Source organism: Callospermophilus lateralis, chromosome 15, assembly GCF_048772815.1.
Source record: "Callospermophilus lateralis isolate mCalLat2 chromosome 15, mCalLat2.hap1, whole genome shotgun sequence".
NCBI lineage: Eukaryota > Metazoa > Chordata > Mammalia > Rodentia > Sciuridae > Callospermophilus > Callospermophilus lateralis.
The window spans coordinates 89,390,795-89,409,119 of record NC_135319.1 but is presented as its reverse complement, the minus strand read 5'-3'; the positions used below and the strand labels follow the sequence as shown (position 1 = coordinate 89,409,119).

Sequence of the window (18,325 nt, the reverse complement as noted above, 5' to 3'; positions counted from 1 at the left end):
TTCCTTGTCCCCAACCTTGGGAGGGTAATCAGCATGGTACCCTTCAGGCTAGGGCCACTCCTCCCCACCCTGGGTGGAAGCTGGGAATCATGAGCTTCCCGTGCAATTAGAAGAGGGCAGAAAGAGCATGGGAGTGCTCAAAGCTGGCTGAAATCCACCCTTCAAAAGGCAGAGTCATCAGCAGGAGGGCCCCACAGCCACTCCCATTTCCCATCCTATGAGCAAAATTACCTTACAATCTGCTCGGACACCGGACGGTGGAACTTAGGGGGCAGATCGAGTTTGGGTTTCACCGTGAAGCACTGGATATCTGAGGGGAAGGGGGTTAAGGATCAACAGGCAGCAGGGATGCTGACCTGGAGAGAAGCCCGAGCCACCCAGCCCTGCAACCGCCAGGGCATGCCTTGCTAGCGGAGTCAGCAGGGTGTCTTAAAGGATACACTGGCCAGCGGAGTTTTTGATGTCGTCGCCTGGTGGAGACGTGGTCTTCATTTTCTCTGCGTTTGGAAACTGAGTTAGTAGTCGGGCTTCAAAGTCTTCCCTGCGTTCATACTCTTTCCCCCGGTAAATGAAAACTTTTCCCTGGAAACAAAGACGTTCATTGCATAACACCACAGGGGAGGCCAGAAACGCTCACAAGCCAAAGCACCAGTCTTCAAGGTATGCGGGGAAGTTTTTTTAAAAACGCGACTGCATGTAAGAACAGAACGCGATGGTGTGGCTGTTCCTCGTGGAGGACCCAGGGACAAAAGCCTCCCGAGCTGCACTGCCGAGGCAGCAGCACGTTACCCGCATCTTGAGATGTGTCAGTCTCAGCAGAGGCAACCAATTTAAAAGCTATGCAGAACCAGGGGAGCAATTGGAGCCCCAGGCCTGGTCAGAAAAGGCGGAGGCTGGCACGGCAAGCAGAGAAGGACACCTGCACTCCTTCCTGGGTAGGCCCCGAAAGGGTGAAGGACTGGCCATTGCAAAATGTGCCCAAGTGGTGTAATGACTGTTTCAAGCTGGAATTACTGGGGAACTGTAACTTCAGAAAGGATGTGGCCTGTTTTCCTCCGTGCAGCAAGGCATACCATACGGATCCTTCTGGGAGGAATGTCCTACCACGGATGGAAAATAGCCCTGATCCCTGGTAACTGGGCCAGCAGAGAACCTGAACAACACATTCTAAAGGAATCCTGATCTTCCGCCCCCATAGAGATAGCCCTAGAATTTACTACCAGAGTCCAGATTCATCTGTGCTGTCATTCTGTTAGGGATTTACTGTTCTTTGTCTAGAAAGCATTAAAACATCCTGCTTTAGCCATTGCCTTGGACTTCACTCTCTTGTGAAGATCCCCAGATACATGCAAAAATCATCAACTCTGATGCTTCCCTCTTGATGGTCAGCTCTTGTACTAACAGGTTCCCAGACCCAGCCGGACAGCCCACATAAGAAACTGAGGTGGGGGATCAGAGAGCAGGTGTCTCTCCCCCACAGCTCTACTTAAGTGGGTTTTGTCCTTCTGAAGGAATTGAAGATTGCCTGAGACAAAGGTGGGAGCTCAGAGCTTGAGCATGGCCATCCTCGGCTGATTCCTGGGCGACAGCAACAGAAGGGCAGAAACCAAGGAAAATGGATCCAGACCAAGATGCTGGGCTCTCAGCCTCCTGGTGGTGAGAGGCTGGAGAGAGGTGGATGGCAGGTCTGTCCTTACTGCAATCAGAGTTGCCGTGCGATCCCCGTTCACCAAGGAATGGGAAAGTAAATGGTGGTGACGTGAGATGAGAGCTCTTCTTCTGAGGGTTGGGTTTGATCCATCTCAGATGATACCCCCTAAGCTGGAGAGTCCGTCAGGGGCCAGACAAGGGACCTTGGTGGAGCGATGAAGAAGGTAAGCTCCCCTCCCTATACAAGGCTCTCGTGGAGCCCACCTCCAGATGAGTGTGACAGGGACTCTAAATACATCTGCAAGGCAGGTTCTTCTCCATCCCTTCGCAGATCCCCGAGCGGGTTCTGCATGTCAACTGAGTCACAGACAGGTCAAGGCTCCCCTGCCAGGGCTGTCTCCACCTAATTAGAAACTGTGGCAGGGAGAGACAATGGGTAGGAGCCCATGGGTGGGTCTTGGCTGCACTGGACCTGTGTCTCTTCCATCCGGAGATGTTGGGAAGACTCAGGCTGGTCATGAGTCAGACACAGCCCTGCATTATCTTGGCAATCCCTGGACAGACGCCAGAGAGAGAGGCAGCCAGAGGCAGCCGGGAACAGCATTTTGCTGCATATTTTTACATTTATCTCTCAGAGACTCAGCCTGAAGTCAAATTAAAATTTGTCTAATTAACGGGTTTTCAGAGATAGAGAGGAATCTTAGAACATTCGATTAGCTTATCCCTGCTACTGTCTGCAAGTTTGTGTCCCTCCTAATCAACAAGGCGGCGACGGTGTTAACAGTGGGATACTTGGGAGGCGATCAGGTCACCGGAGGCTTCAGAGAGGTCCCTTCCCTCTGCCTTGAGGGGAGCAGACCCCCACAGATGTCACATCTGCCGCATCTTGCTCTGGCTTTTTGGTCTCTGAACAGTGAGAAAACAAATTTCTTCTGTGTATCAACGACCCAGTTGAAGGTATTTTGTTACTTCAACCTGAGCAGACTAAGACATCCCTCTTCTCTAGGACCAGTGTATTCTGAGTTTTTACAAATTAGTGAGGAAGAAACGGTTTAAGAATTGAATAATTTTTCCACTTTATGCTTAGGTATGTCTAAAAGCATCATTAGGGAAGAAAAATGTTTTATTTCTATGAAAACTAATGCCAAGCAGAAACCAAAGTAATGTGTAGTCTTAATTAGAAATATAAATACACACATGGGTACCTTAGGAGGCTATATAAAGTCAAACATTCCAGAAATTCAGTGAGATTTAATATATAACAGGCTACTATGAAACTAGCATGCATTTATTATGTTTTATATTAGAAAAAAGCATAATAATAAAAATGTATATAAAGGCTTTAATATAAAAACACTAGTGAGTTATAGAAGAAAACACTAATACCCTTTTCCAGAAATGTCAATTACTTTGCATGCTGAGGTAGTCCCTTCGAACAAGAAAACAAGGGGAAAATGTACACACAGGCAAATATATTTATTCCTTGTGAGGAGTACAAATATTAATATGCAAAACCCAGATTGATTCGGGGAGAACGGCAGAGCCAGAGGAAAGCGAGTTCCAGAGGCTCCTCTGCCAGCTGCCTTGCCACCAAGTCTTCCGCCTGCTTTGTGGTAACTGCTAATGTCATTGTCAGACTGACCCCTGCCAGGTGATCTGTGAAGCGTAATAAATATATTGCCACAGCCCCACAAAATTATTCAGGTGTGGCGGGAAAGTCAGCTCAATATTAATCAAGCCCATTAAACTCTTTATTCATACTTTGCATTTTGTCCTCGGACAGTGCAAGTGACCCAGAACTGTGCCTGCAGCCCGCGGTGGCTGGAGCCCCCAGCAGAACTTGCGGCTACTGGCTCTATGGCCTCCTGTGTCCCAGGCTTTCCACGGGCAGACTCGAGGCAGGCTGCTGCCTGGCTCAATGTCGTCCTCATTCCTTGCAAGTCCAGCTAGCAGGTGCCACACTCAGGCATCCCAGTGTCCGCAGGGCCCACGGCCCCTCTGTCACCCAGCACAGCAGGGACTGCACAGTGCAGGGTGGGCTCTCACAGATCCACGTGGGGGCACACTTGCAGACACAAGCACTGATGAATGCCCTTTGCAACTTCAAGTGCATCGACCGCCACCTCAGGCCTTCCTTCAGTTTGTTTTTGAGGTTGTCACTGAACACCCTTTGTCACTCTCTGGGCAGGAAGACCTTCTCTCCAGTCTGGCTTTCTGATCCACCACTGTCTTCACTGCACAATGAAGGCAGCGGGAGGGGCTGGCAGCAGTGAGCCCACAGCCAGGTGCCTCAGTCACTGGGGCGGTCATTGAGTGAGGGGTCACCCAACCTTACCTTCTAGAACAGACCAGAACTGTGTGGGCCATTCCCAGAAAGAGTGACACGTCCTCAGCAGGGGGAACATTGGCATCTTGTGGGTGTAGGTGAAGGGGTGCCTCATCTCACAGGGAGCCCTATGCAATCAGCAAATGTAGGCCGGGAAGCACAGCTCTGGGACCAGGAGGATCTCCTTGCCAGCCTCACGGCCCCCCACCCCCCATAAAAACACAGCCACGCTCCTGGCATGGAAAATCCGGGCTGCCTGGGGTAAGAAAAAACCATGTGTCATAAAAACATGCCACAAGACATGGCAAGAAATCACGACCCTCAGGTCAGTGGCATCCAAGAATGTGCTTTTGAGAAACTTGAAACCACTTTACTAGTTGGTCAGGTAGCCTTTCTTCATACACATCTCCTCCAGCCTCCTGTGAATATTGGGAAATGGAGTCTGGTGGGTGATGGTGGTTACCACTCTGATCACATTCCAACAGCACCCACCGGCCTCCGGGATGCAGTGGATTCCTAGCATGGTGGCCCTGGGAATCCATCTCCAGTGTTTATATGTAATTACAAATACACATTGTAGCAGCATTATTCACAGCAGCCAAAAGGTGGAAGCAACCGAAACTTCCATCAAGAGATAAATAGATAAAAAGAATATGATGTATTGATACAACAAAACATTTTTCAGCCTAAAAGAATGAATGAAGTTCTGACACCTGCTACAACATGGGTGGACCTTAAGGACTCCATGCTGAATGAAAGAAGCCCGACACAAGAGAGACAGTACTGCGTGAGCCCACTCACAAGAGGTACCTAGAGCAGTCAGACTCATGGACATGGAAGGCAGAAGAGTGGCTGCCGAAGGCTAGAGGGGGCGTGGAGAGCTAGGGTACCGAGTCCTAGCTTTGCAAGATGAAAAGTTCTGGGGGTGGATCGACAGGGTGACAGCGGTGCGTGGGCCACTGAACTGTACAACCCAAAGTGGTTCAAATGGCAAATTTCATGTTATGCATATTTTAGCACAATTAAAAATACACATAAATCTTGGAAAGAGAGTTCTTTTCAGGAAAAATCAAACCTAAGGGTTACACGCAATCAAAGAAGACATTCTCAGCTCCTCCAGTTCAGAGTTGGGCTTCAACTTGCAAATCACCTTGGGAAAAGGGACTGCTGTCCAGGCAGCTGCAATCCCAGCTCAGACTGAGTAGAACAGAACTTACCCGAAGGAAGGTGGGGAACCCTTGTCCATAGTAGCCAACAGCGAAATAGTCGGGCTTGGGTCTGATCACTTTGACGATGTTTTCATAAAACTGAGCCTGCTTTTTCTGTAAGGAAGAGAAAGTGCAGTTCAGGCTTAAGCATCATTCCCCTGGGCTCCTCCTGTGAGCTCTCTAAGCTTTGGCAGCTCCTGCAGGGCGGGAGGCCCGGAGGCCTGCACCTGGATCTAATCTCACTGATGGTTTTGACATTCTTTTTCACTTATCCTCCATCAATCAGCAAGGGATCCTGAATAAACAAGCCAAATTCAGCAACCAGTCGTAATTCATGGGTGTTTTCAATAACCACAAGAGGTAACACCGAGACAGTCTGTTTCACTTTGATTACATGGCTGGCCCTTGGTGGATAAATGGTATGGACCAGGTATTGAGGTACATTAAAGAAGAATCAAAAAGGCTACAATTACTTTGCTCTAAGTTAATGATAAATATTGCCACATCATCATTGTGATCTCTTGAATACAAGACTGGTTAGCTGAGAAGGCTGGACTTTAGAAACTTCCAGAGCTTCCATCTGTCCACCCACCTCTTGTGGAAGGCGTTGGTTTTTAGAATCCAAGAAGCTCCTGGAGACTCCTGCATTCCCCAGATCACATACACAGGGGGTCCACTGGTGTCTATGTAAAATCCACTCACAGGAGCCCCAGTCTGGTAACAAGGGCTGGCCAGGGCCAGGAGCAAACAGCAGATTAGCAGGCCATCTTGCTGGATGGCACCAAGAACCAGGCCAAGGCTGGGGGATACCTGGGGCGAATCCCAAGGAGGAAGTGCAAAAGGAGATTCCAGGAGAGCAGGCTTGACCTGCCTCTTGTCGTTTAAGCAAAAATGATGAAGACCTACCAGCAATTCACTGAGTTGCTCATAATCAAACATTTCGTTCTCATACTGCTCCGCGAGTTCCTTGCCCAAGGCAATGGCCTCCTCCCACATCTGTGTGTCACAAGAGAGAAGGATGGTGAGGAGACATGAGCTGAGGGCTAAGGCCAGGGTCCAGCAGTAGGACAGCCACCCACAGCTCACAGGGGACAGGGGAGACTCACACTGCGTTAACCGAAACGCCAGGGGATAATGTCGGGGAGATGTCAGGATTCCCTGGAGGCTCCTGTCCTCTGGCTTAGGATGCAGTGTCTGTTGACTAAACTGGTCAACCCCTGGCTTATCTATCACAGTGCCCTCTGCCCATGGTGGTCTGCGAGCCCGTCCTCACCCACCCTGTCCTCCCACTGTCAGTCCTGCCTGCCAAGACCCGTCTCTCAGGACAGCCTTGGAGCCAGGCAGAAGGACAGCAGGTGACGGGAGGCTGTGAGGAGACTTAAGGGATGAGGGGCCTGATCTGGCCACTTTCCCAGATGATCCCACTTAATAAACGCCACGGTAAATAATTAAAAGTGCCTTTCCAAGTACCTGATTCTTAAAAATGTGGCTGAACTTTTGACACATGAGTAATGTGATCATTTGTTGATCTACAGGAGGCTAAATTTTCCTAGGGGAAAAATAAGATCCAGGGGATGCCTTGAGAAGAACGTGGAAATTCAGAGGAAGCACCCCCTTAGGAAGCCAGTCTGGTTGCTGCCCAGCCTCTCTGTGCTTCCACAGTGGCCCTCACTTCAGAACCTTCTATGATGGGTCCAGATCCAAAAGCTCCCGGCTCACCCCCTCAGAGACTGCAAGCACCCTGCACCGCACATCCGTCAAACTGCTGGACTCCAGACCGGAGCCTGCTTAACAAGGCTCAGGAACAGCCTCGCGGCTTGAATCCAGGGAAGCTCTACCCTCACCCATGCTGGGTCCCCAGCCACAGCCCCTCCTGCTGGGACCCTAAAGACCCATGTGGGCATCCTACTCCAAGGGAGGCAGCAATGCTGACACCCCCAGGAACATGCCCATGGCTCTTAGCTTCTCGCAGCTGACGATAAGTCCAGCCACCCGTCTTTCCGGGTTTAAGCCCTTCAACCACCTTGTGGGGTGGCTGTCTCTTCTCCGTCTGTGTTGCCAATGAGCAGGCTGAGGATCAGGCAGGCAAGTCATGGGCCCGAAGGTAAGTGGTGGACTTGGCCCAGGTTGGCCTTTCTCCAAAGTTCTTGTTCCTGAAGATCATGTACCAGTGCTTCCAGTTGCTCCCAACCTTCCTGCAGCAATGGGTTTCAGGATTCCAGGTGAGTCCCTAACCTGGAATCCCACAGGAATACAGGCTGCGGATCCTTACCTGGTGCACCTGTGGCACAAAGTGCCCCCACCCCACCTACTCATCTTTGTCTTTTCTTGTTACGATGGGCCCCTGAAAGCCTTGCTTATGACTGAATCACCCAATACACTGAAGAACCCTGTTTTACTTAAATGTTTCCAAATTACTCTTTTCATGTGACTACTCTAAAAAGCCATCAGCTACTTCTGACGAGAAAAAAAAAAAAAAAGATATTCTGGAGTAAAAGTCGTATTTTAGTACTTCGAAAAACAGCAGCAACAACAAAATAAGCCCAGAGTAAATTTCAGAGATAGGAGCAGTGTCTAGGGACAGGAGGAGGTGGCAGAGATGTGCTACCTGTGGTCCCCCACTCTGGGTTCCTGTTCCCTTTGGTTCAACAAGGCCTCACATTCTTTGAATACCTACATCTGATTCTCCAGATCTTTTGCAGTCCTTTGTCAGAGCCCAAGCCCACATTCCCAGGGAGGGAATCTCTCTCACTTTTAATGTTTCTTTTAAGCTCCAGTGAGCATGCCTCCCTTAGCATATTTCCATTTCAAAGATAACATTACTGTTCCTTGTAGGTCCCCTTCACTGGATTTTTCTTTAGTTCTCTGCAAGCGCATACGTTCACTTAGCTGCCCAGAATGCTAGAGTTTCTAATTCATTCCCCGGTAAAAGCTTAATCTGTCTTTATCCTAAATGACAGATGAGGTACTTTAGATACATATCAAAAGTAATTGTTTTTAAAAGAAATATAAGTCTTGAGTAAATATCTCACCCGGCTCACCCTGAGGTTACGTGCTTGTGTTTTCTATCAGATTTTCTATAAATATATATTTCCTTCTTCCCCTCCGCCTGTGTTAAAGGATTTTGCACCAAGGAGATTCTCATCTACTTCTAATTGGACAGGGCTTGAAAGAGAGTGTGGGTAATTCATATTTCCAACGTGAGCACCGTGGAAAATATCTCAGTGCCAGAGAGAAAACAGATTCAATATGATCTAGATTTAGATTATCTCAGTGAAAGAATCGCTTTAACCTTGGCAAGAACGTCTGGCCCAGCTCCACTCTTAGAAGAGCTGGAGGCTCAGGAGGCTCACGCAGCCCCAAATGAAAAAGCCCGTATCCGCAGACAGCTTTATTTTCCAATCTGACGTCCTGGATCCAGTGGTGACACCTCGGGAAAGCCAGCTCCTGGCTGCTCAGCGCCCGCTCTCTCTCCACCGCTCTCCACCGGAGGGTGATTGCTTCCGTTCCCTGCAGATGACGGTCTGTCCCCGCTCTGCGAACCTCCTGCTTCCAGGAGCCTCCATTTCTTCACGTTCCTTGAGTAGAAACCCTTCCTTTCGGATGAAACTCCTTTCTGGGTTCCCAGAGTGGCGGCAGGGAAGGTACCAGGTGAGGCTGATGGCTGACCACTGGGGTGCAGGGGCACGCTGACCCTGATCTGGCGGGATCAGGGAGCAGAAGTAGCCGAGTATCCCTTCGATTCCCTCCACCCCGATTCCAGCTGAATCACCAGGACCCAGAAGTGGCTCTGTTCAGCTTGCTCACCTGCTGTGACCCACAAGGGGATACTTCTTAAGGGAAGCGGATTCCATCCATTCTTCAACTCACCTGCTTCCCACACAGTGAAGGGAAAGGGCATACTCCACTCCCCTGAATTCCCAAAGTCCCACAGAGGCCTCCGATGTTTAAATGGATGAGAGGCAATGGAAGAATCCAGAGCTCCGGTTTAGGTCCCCCAGCATCAGTGGGGCCACAGGGGCCCGGGCCCAGCAGGAGGCCTTGTTCAGTCAGCTCTGTCTTCAGCCAGCTCTGAGAGTGAGAGAGAGGCCCTGTCTGTCCCCAGGTGTGTCATGAGGGGCCCCTTGATCTCGTGTGGCCTGCAACCTCTCCTTACACAGCGCATGCACCAGCCCCCACTCCCTCTTTCCTGGAGCAGATCCCCATCTCTGCTCCTCCTCCACTCTAACAGTACATTTTTCTCACACTTTGATAAAATAGGGTTCTTTTTAAATAGGATCAATCATAATGAACATATAATCTCTTTGAATATTCAAGAAAAATTCTGGCTAATTGATGAGACTCTGGCTAACATCATTCTGACCTGAAATTTGTCTTAATAACAACTGGGTTTTTAAAGGGAAACTCACAGGATGAGAAAATTTCACCCCAAATACTTAGAAAAGAAATCCAACCATTTCACCCAAAGCAGGAACTTGTTCCCAGACCCCTATTTTTAGTTCACAAGATGATGAAAAAAATGCGTCATTTTTTCGAGTTTGGTGCAAGGCAACGTGTGAACTTTGTCAAAGGAAGGTTATTTTAAGGAAAAAGAGCAACGCTTCAGCTGAAAGAGTCTCGGGGATCCAAACACCCCCGAGCTGTAAGTCCTGGGTCATCTGTCCACATGGCCAGGCGGTCTGGGTTCCAGCTGACTTAGCACCGGCCAGTCCTGCTTGGCGCGCTTGGGCCAGCCACCCCTTCTAGCTCAGCGGCTGTTTCGACTCCCATCCTCCACAGAGAAGCCTGGTGATTTTCAGTGCAGAACTTGGATTGAGGGCTGTATTGAAAATTACCAGGCCTCGACCACGCACATTTTTTAAGACAGACAATTCAGCGCACCTTCAGAAAAGAACGCTCCTCTGTCCTGATAAAACCGAACAGAGGCTTTTGGTGGGGGATGCTCAAAAGGGGAGGTAGAAATGGAATGGGGAGGGAGCGAGGAGTAATTATTAGCCCAGGAAGGAAGAAATGTTGGAGAGTGAGGAGGGGCAGACAGGAGTGAAGCGGGTGCAGAGAAAGGAGGAGATTAAGAGACCAGGAGCCGGGCTGAAAGGCATTTTAAACTTTTTAAACGGTGGAAAAGCAAAAATAGAAGAATGATTTTGTGTGGGAGAAATACAGAAAGATAACAGAACATAATTCAACAGTGAGAGTGTCCAATAGAAAGAAGCAGAAAATCCATTCAGCCTTGCTGGTTTCAGGGCACAAAGGCAGAGATTTTAATATAATCCGACCCCGCAGCCCCACCTCCACCTCCCTGCACGCACAGGGTGAACTCAGCAGGGGACTCAGGGTGGGGACCCTGTTCCCTGCCTACCTGCCCAGGGTCCTAGGGGTCACGCCTGCCTTCTCTGTCCCCCTGGGTAGCTGTATAAACTTGGAAGGTGAATGAGCTCAAGGATGTATGTGGTTTCACACAGTCATATACAACAAAGGCTTCCCTAATGACTTGAGCAAACAGGCCCTGTGGGGACACACAGTATCAAGAGAGGTGCCATGGTTTCATCAGACCGAGCTAGCCTTTGCCTTCTATTTCATAATCTTGCAGACCCCAGTTCTCCTTAATCTTCGGGTTCAACTGAGGTATTAGGTCCCCTGGCTCAAAGACACTTTCAAAAAATACGAACTGTGATTTGTTTCCTTAAAATTCACTAAGTTTAAAATCAAACCAAGGCAACCCTGGCGATTTAAACGCTGCGAATGCAGTGGGTACGGGCTCAGATTGAGCCTGGCGGAACCCGGGTCATCTGATAAGGCAGGCAGCCTGGTGGAGGCCCGTGGCCCTGCCCATCTGTAGGCAACCTCAGTCATTCAACCGACTGAAGGTGGTCATTTTTAACAGATTACAGGACTCTAGTCAGGAAGGCCAGCCTTGTCCTTGCAAGAACTTGTCTTTTTCTGATCTACAGAGACAGGAAACGAAAAGAGAAATCATCTTGACAATGACAGTTCCAGAAAACTGGTGATGCTTCTCCGGGGTTCTTAGAACTTCTCTTCACAGCTGTGCTTACTGCCCCGGGCCTTGTCCACGTCTCCTCAGGGTCAGATGGAGCCCCAGTTTGCTCATTCTCCAAAGGCCCTGAGGCTCACAGCTACACTAATCCTGGCATTTATTTCAAAATCACAGAGATGACATTGGGTCACAGGAGAGAAACACCTTATTTTGGTGCTTATTATATTTCTTTTGTCCTTCTGACATAAGTGCTATTCTTTCCTGGCTTTGGTTTGCATTTTCTCATTCTTTTTAGATACATTTCATCTTCTCACGTACTCATTTAATGTAAGGAATGCATACCAACAGGCACATGTGGGGTTCTGGCTGCCTGTGGTGGACCCAAAGGATATGCAATAAGCTTCCATTTCCTGCCAACATGTGGAGGAATGTGCTAGTTAAATAGCATTTTTGGTGCTTAATGAGAAAAAGTCCTGGCTCAAGGCAGCAGTGTCCAATAGAAATGCAACGTGGGCTACATATGTAATTTTAAATGTTCTAGTTACCACATTAAAAAAGTAAAATTAATTTTAGTAATACTTAACAATATCTAAAACATCATCATTTCAATATGTAATCAACGCAAAAAAACTTAATGAGATACTTGACATTCTTATTAGTTTGCTAGGGCAGCTATAATGAAGTCCTGACTTGTTACTAGCTAGGTTCCTTAACAACAGAGATTTATTTCTGGAGGTCAGAAGTCCAAGATGAAGGCCTTGGTAGCGCTAGCTCCTTCCAAGGCCTCTCTGCATGGCTTGCAGATGGCACCTTCTGGCCGTGTCTCCACGTGGAATTCCCTTGAGGAATGTCTGTGTTCAATCTCCTCTTCTTGTAAATTGGACTAGATTAGGGCTCATCCTAATGGCCTCCTTGTACCCTAACTACCTCTCAAAAGACCCCTTCTCCAATCACGTTTCCATTTGTAGGTTTGGGGCATTGGGACTTCAACAAATGAATTTTGGGAGGACACAAATCAGCCTATATAACAATTTTTTTCTTTTCTTTTTGCACTAAGTCCTGGAAGTACAGTATGTACTGTAGACTGAGGGCACAGCTTGTCTGGGACTGGTCACCCTATAAGTGCCAATGGCCTGCAAGTGGTTTGTGGCCCACTACTGGACAGCACAGGGCAGAGTCCCATCCTATCCCCAGCTTGGAAGCTGGTTTTTTGCGTACCAAACTCCCAGGGTCCCTCATTAACCAAAAATCTCCCTTCCAGTTTCCTTTGGACATGTCACCCACCAACCATCACCTGCGAGCCATTTTGAAGCACTTTTAACTATGACAACTGCAGTCGAGGAAGGGCCTTCCCACTCTGTGCTTCTTAGTGGTCAGCAATGGTCTCAGCCCCTCAGGCTTGTAAGAAAGGAGTGACGGCCGTTATTTCTCAAGTTCCCATAGACACACAAGCCTGGTAGAGACCTCGTGCCTTGGCCTTATTTCCTAAATAGAAGAGAGTCTAAATCTTGCACAGAGTTCATCTTCCTCTGTGCTCCACCTCCCTCAGCCCCCACCTGGTAAGACTCCAGTATCCTGGTCAGGAGGTGGGCGTGGGAGCCCAGTTTCTCAGGTGCTTCTGCATTGTCACCTACCAAGTCCCCTTGCAAGGAGGAAAGAGACTCAGTCGGCCACGATGAGGTCAGGGTAAAGGCCCAAAGCCAAGTTCTGAGAGACAAGGCTACTCTTACACTCCAGCTGTGGGAAGCTCTTCCCTTAGAAGAACTGCGTGCTTTGGTAATTTCTAGGCTTGCTCCTCCTGGGCCTTGAGCACTCTGCAGGAGGAGCCCACCTCCCTGTCTGATCGCTGCTGTGGTGCACACAGCTGCTGCTCACCTTGCCCTGCCCTCTGGGCTCTTGCCTACCCACTGAAGTCCCGTGCGGGCACAGACCTGCTTCAGCAGATGAAGTGAGCAGAGCATGGACAGGCCAGCAACCCCTTCCTGTCCCTCCCCTGGCTACACCCACGTGGCAGAACCTCCACTCACCTGGACGCTGAGTGGGTATAGACCAAGAGGGAGAAGCAGGCCCATGTTACCTGGAGCTCTGGAGATTCAGGGCCAAAATTCCAGCACATTCCAGCTCGCCCAGGCTGGCACGGAAGGTAATTATTTCCTATTGCTCTTTTCTCCAGAAAGTTGAATGCTTGTTGGGGTTAAAATGGACGTTTTGCCTCACCGCCAATCCCCGGTACTTCACGTCTCGTCCTCTCTGATCTCTCAGGCCCCATGCTCTGGCCACTCCAGTTCTCGAGCATCAGCAGAGGTCACTCCTTTCCCAAGCCCTTATTGAAATGTCACAGAAATGGCTTTCCAGGCTCGCGGTTTTATCATTACACCTTGAACAGGTGCTCCAAGACGACTTTCCCCAACCCCCTCTGACTCAAGGTGGGCTATAGATCATGTCACCGTGGCCGTCCTTCTGACTCCACCAAAACACCAGGAACCTGAGGACAGTGCCCACGGGCTCTCCTTCATGCCATTCCACTTTATCACCTGGACTAGTTTTCTCTAAGCCAGGCCTTTTAGCCTGGGTTCTGCTGGCGCTCTGGGCTGGACTGGCTCTGGGCTTGGGGGCCCTGTGTGCTGTGGGAGGCTCAGCTGCCTCCTCAACCTCACCCACAGGTGGGAGGCACTGGATGCCGTAAACCACCGTTCTGACCTGAAACGTTCTTTGTGTCCCTCTGTGTGATTTTTTTTTGATGAACCATCATTGCATAGAAGAGATAATTAGGCTACCTCTGCTTTTAAAAAGACGTTGTTCTTCTGTTTTTCATATCGGGGGCTGAGTATCCTGCTATCCGGAGCGTTTCACTGTCTGTCGGGAAGCTGTGGAACGCTGGGTATTCCCTTGTTGGTTCACCCATTCAACGAACGCCCAGTGAGCTCGGGCTGTGTGCGGGCAGCCTCAGCCTCAGCTCCATGGGGGAGGAACGTGGGAGCCTCTATTTCCTAGTGCTTACAGCTTCTTTGGGGAGTCATTAAAGATACACATATGCAAATTCTTCATTGAAAATTGTCATAAGAGCTCTAAAGAATGGCCTAGGGTGTCTTAGGGGCTGGAGAGGAGGTGACATTCTGGCTGAGATGGGAAGACATGTACCAAGGGACAGGCAGTAGGGCCTGCTGGGCAGGGCTGGAGCTCAGGACCCCAAAGGGGCCGAGTGGCTGGAACCCAGAGCGAGGGAGGGGAGGTCAGAGGAGGCAGGGCCACTGCCTGCAGGAGCTGGTATGGCTATCTGCAGAGGCACAGATTCCCAGCCTGAGGGCCTTGGGCCTTGGGCTTTCCAGGGCTCTAGGGGTTCCATCTCTGGCTCTGGACACTTCCCAACTCCTAATGGCCCCTCTCTAGAACACCACTGAGCATGAAGCCGCTGGGGGAAGGAACAGCCGGGCCCACTCCATATCTTTAGCCGTCCTCTGAGAAGTGGATTCCCCTGGCCAAGCCAATAAAACTGGTAAATGGCCCTAATTGTGAGAGCTTCTCATTTATATGAAGAAATATATTTGCTTCCCCTGACCTCCAAGGAGGTGCAGGTCACCCAACACTTCTGACCTGTCTTTCCAAGTGGCCTTTGTATGGGCCACAGGCCATTGTAAAGATTTGGGACTTGTTTCTCACATTAAGGACATTAAGGGACAAAAAGAGGTACATGAATGGTCACTTCAGAAATAAGGAGAATCCTGAGCTGGTGCCATAGGGATTCTGCAGTCAGCCAAAGAGAAGCAGCCACCTCCCCTCCTGGCATGGGTGCTGTTGAGGGTGGAAACGTGTCCCCAAGAAGATAAGTGCAGTCCCAAGCCCTGGTATCTAGGAACGTGATGTTTGCAAACAGGGGCTTTGAATATAACCAAGTTGAGATGAGGTTGGGCCGGAGAGGGGCGAGCCCTAACCCAGTGGCCAGTGTCATTACAGGAAGAGGGAAATGTGAACAGAGACACCCGCTGGGAGACGTCATGTGATGACCGGGGCAGAGACTGACGTGGGGGATGTGTCCACAGGGAGCAAATGCCAAGGACTGCCAGCCACTCAGCCATGAGCCAGGGACAGGAAACGCCTCCTCCCCAGAGCCTCCAGGGCAGGCCCCGCCCCGCCTGTGCTTTGGCTTTAGGACTAGAGAGGGTTCTGTAGCTTAAAGCCTCTTGGAGGTGCCATGGCACAGCCCAGGACATGCGCAGAGCTTCCTTCTTGGAACCCACATGTCACTTCTCTCAAAGAGGAAAAGACACAGACCCAGAGGCGTGAAGGACCCCCAGGAGGAGTTCTGACGTCACGTTGGTGGCAGATGTTAAGAACCTCTGAGGCTGAGGCAGCTCTTTTCCATGGTGACTGTGCATCTGAACCACAAGAACTACAGTGACGAGATGTGACACGATGGCTAGTGAAGGTGGCGGCAGGTCTGCTCTGAGTACAGGTCACTGAGTACAAAATTAAAGTCAATTAATCTAGACACTGCCCAAGTGTAGTGACACATGTTCCACTGCAGAGACTTTTCTGTGACCACAGAGAAGCGCAGGATGTCAAAGGAACACAGTCACTCCAAGGGCAGAGAACCCATCTGAACCACTGTCCCAGCCTCGGTTCCCCCAGCAATAGCCTTAAAAATATGGGTGCATTTTCAGTCCTTACGATCTGCAGAGCATTTTAAAAGAGGCTATTGACTTAAAAGAAAAAAAAAAAAAGATTTATACTTGTAAGCACAAGCTGGAGGAACATGCATAAAATATTTCAGTACACAATTTGCAACAAATTTCTGCTTCTGCAAACATCACAAGTTAAAAAGTGTGTTTACAGAGCCGTGGGGAGGTGCACATAAAAGGAAAACAAGAAAACGATCATTTTACCTTGCCTTTGTCGAAGTAGTGGATGATTTCTTGGTAGAGCTGCTCCTTCAGCTGTCCCTGCGTGGTGGCCTGGTAGCCGTCCCGCTGTGTCAGGTGGGCCACGCACACGTCCTCCGACCACTGGGGCAAAAGCAGAGCATGAGCAGTGCTGGGCGGGGTGTGTCTAGGAGAGCGCTGTGCACCTCGGGGGCCATGACGCGGTGGGAGCTCCCTGTCTGGGGCGTGCATGTGTGCCCCGATTCTAGGCAGGTATGGCTGGCTCTGTCACCAGGCTGCCAAGGCCTGGGATGGCAGAGCAAAGCCCGTCCAGGGGGCCCAGAAATATGAGGGAGGCAGAGTTGTGGTCAGATTCATAGAGAAGAGAACCCCAGGGATTCTGGAAAGCAGAGCCATCAGCTTGATGACAGACCCCTGAAGTTGGGGTTCATTAAGAGCCAGGTAACAGAGACCGTCTCAAGTGGGTAACCCGGCAAACTCTCTGTCATGTGGGTCCTCTGTTGCTCAACACAAAGAAGGTACGTGGATCATAGGTCGTCAGGATAGGGATCCAACAGTCCATCAATTAATACAGATGATGCCCTAAAAATAGGCAGCTGTCTGCAGATTTAACCACAGACCAGGGCCTGGCACAGACTGGCCAATTCTCCTGTGAACTGAGGATGCACCAGGGAGAAGGTGTGGCCGTGTGACAGGTGAGGCACGTAAGCTCTGGAACTTTGGCTCAACACATCAATAGCATTACGTAGAGGGCTCCATGACTGTCAGCAAATGTTTGGCCAGGACCTACTATGTGCCAGGCTCTAGATCAAAGATGAATGAGAAGGAGCCTGACCTCCAGGCTCCCCGCCACCCAGAGCCAGTGTGATTAGGGGTGACAGCATAAGGACATAAGGCAATGACAACTGGCTGCCTGGACACAGCAGAGTCCATAATGGAAGGGCCATGGCAGGATGTCCAGATGGACTCGGTGCTAGGGAGGCCACATCTGAACAAGGGCATCAACTGTGTGGCGTGTGCCAGGGGCCACACAGCTGATGAAAAATGAGGGGAGCTGTAAGTGGAGTGGAGAGCAGGAACAACTGTGGCCTAGCGCAAGGAGCACGGCAAGGCCACCTAGAGGCTTGCTCTCACAGTACCTGCCCAGTCACCTTTCTGCAGCCAAGGCCCTGGACAGCTTGAGCTGGCCCTCAGGGCTCCAAGGACAGGAAGCGGGGAGGACCTGCTGGCCTCCCCACCCTAGGCCTATGGGGGCAGAGCCAGACAACAGGACTTGCAGACCTGCCACCACGGGAAGGGACAAAGCTGCTGCCTTTGCAGGTGGCTGGTACAACTTAGCCGGGGCTGTGGCTACTTTTGTTAGGGGGTGGGGGATAAAAATAAAACTTTAGATGGTTCTGAAATGTAACTACAATAAAAAAGAGTAAGAAGGTTCAGACTCCTTTGGATTTTAAAACCAGTTTGTAAAAATGCAACATATTTGAATAGGGAAACAAAAATTCTCTGTACCTTCCACTTAAAATGGTGATAAAAGAACTTGATTGCTAAGCTATAAACGAATGTCTTCATTGCTCTTGTTTCTGGCCAAAAATATCCTTGGACAAAAAAGAAGCTTCTATTTGAGGATTTTAGTCAGCAAACAAGAACATATTTGTCAGGTTCAAGAATTTTCATAGCAATACAAATTATGTTGTTTAGCAAGTTGATTAACCAGTATGAATCCACATTTACAGCAATATCCAAATAAATTTAGGAAAATTTGCAAAATGTAATGGTATAAGAGATATGGAGAGAGATAATGTGACATTCACCATTTAGCTACAAAACTCAGAACCCAGTGGAAAAGAGCATGCAATTGGGCCTCTTGATTTGGACTGTGAAATATGCCATCATGCAATCTGTGGTGGACCCAGCTGTACCCAATAAATCCAGTGATTAACCAAATGTTGAGTTTACACACGTATATGTTTTACATTCACATATGCATGTAAAAGTTTATGTTCTATGTGAGAGAAAGAGTGAGAAAGCAGTTGTCAATCCCATTTTAATTTCCCTGGTATATAACACAAGGCTGACATTTGCTAAACACCTTGTTATTGAAATTTGGATTTCTGGTAAACAAAGACTATTGGAATTCACAGGGGGGTAGCTGCGGTCAGATGCACTCCCTGCAATCCCTGTCTTTATAAAGGATTGCTGTTGGGTCAGGAGGCCAAACAGGTCCTCTGGCAGTTAGCCTCGGAGTACTACCAAGAGGCGCCCAGGA

The 18,325-nt window shown here is 49.5% G+C and overlaps 1 protein-coding gene across 2 annotated transcripts in view; it reads right to left on the bottom strand.

Moving 5' to 3' along the window:
• Positions 1 to 18,325, bottom strand: part of Dock1 (dedicator of cytokinesis 1) — a 447,303-nt gene that overhangs the window by 33,622 nt on the left and 395,356 nt on the right. For both annotated transcript variants that reach the window (XM_077105459.1, XM_077105460.1), the window contains exons 38-42: positions 16,063 to 16,182; positions 6,091 to 6,180; positions 5,194 to 5,298; positions 441 to 582; positions 232 to 310 (exon numbers count right to left, since the gene is read on the bottom strand). In XM_077105459.1, coding sequence (XP_076961574.1) covers positions 232 to 310; positions 441 to 582; positions 5,194 to 5,298; positions 6,091 to 6,180; positions 16,063 to 16,182 — 536 coding nt within the window. The remainder of the gene's footprint in view (positions 1 to 231; positions 311 to 440; positions 583 to 5,193; positions 5,299 to 6,090; positions 6,181 to 16,062; positions 16,183 to 18,325) is intronic.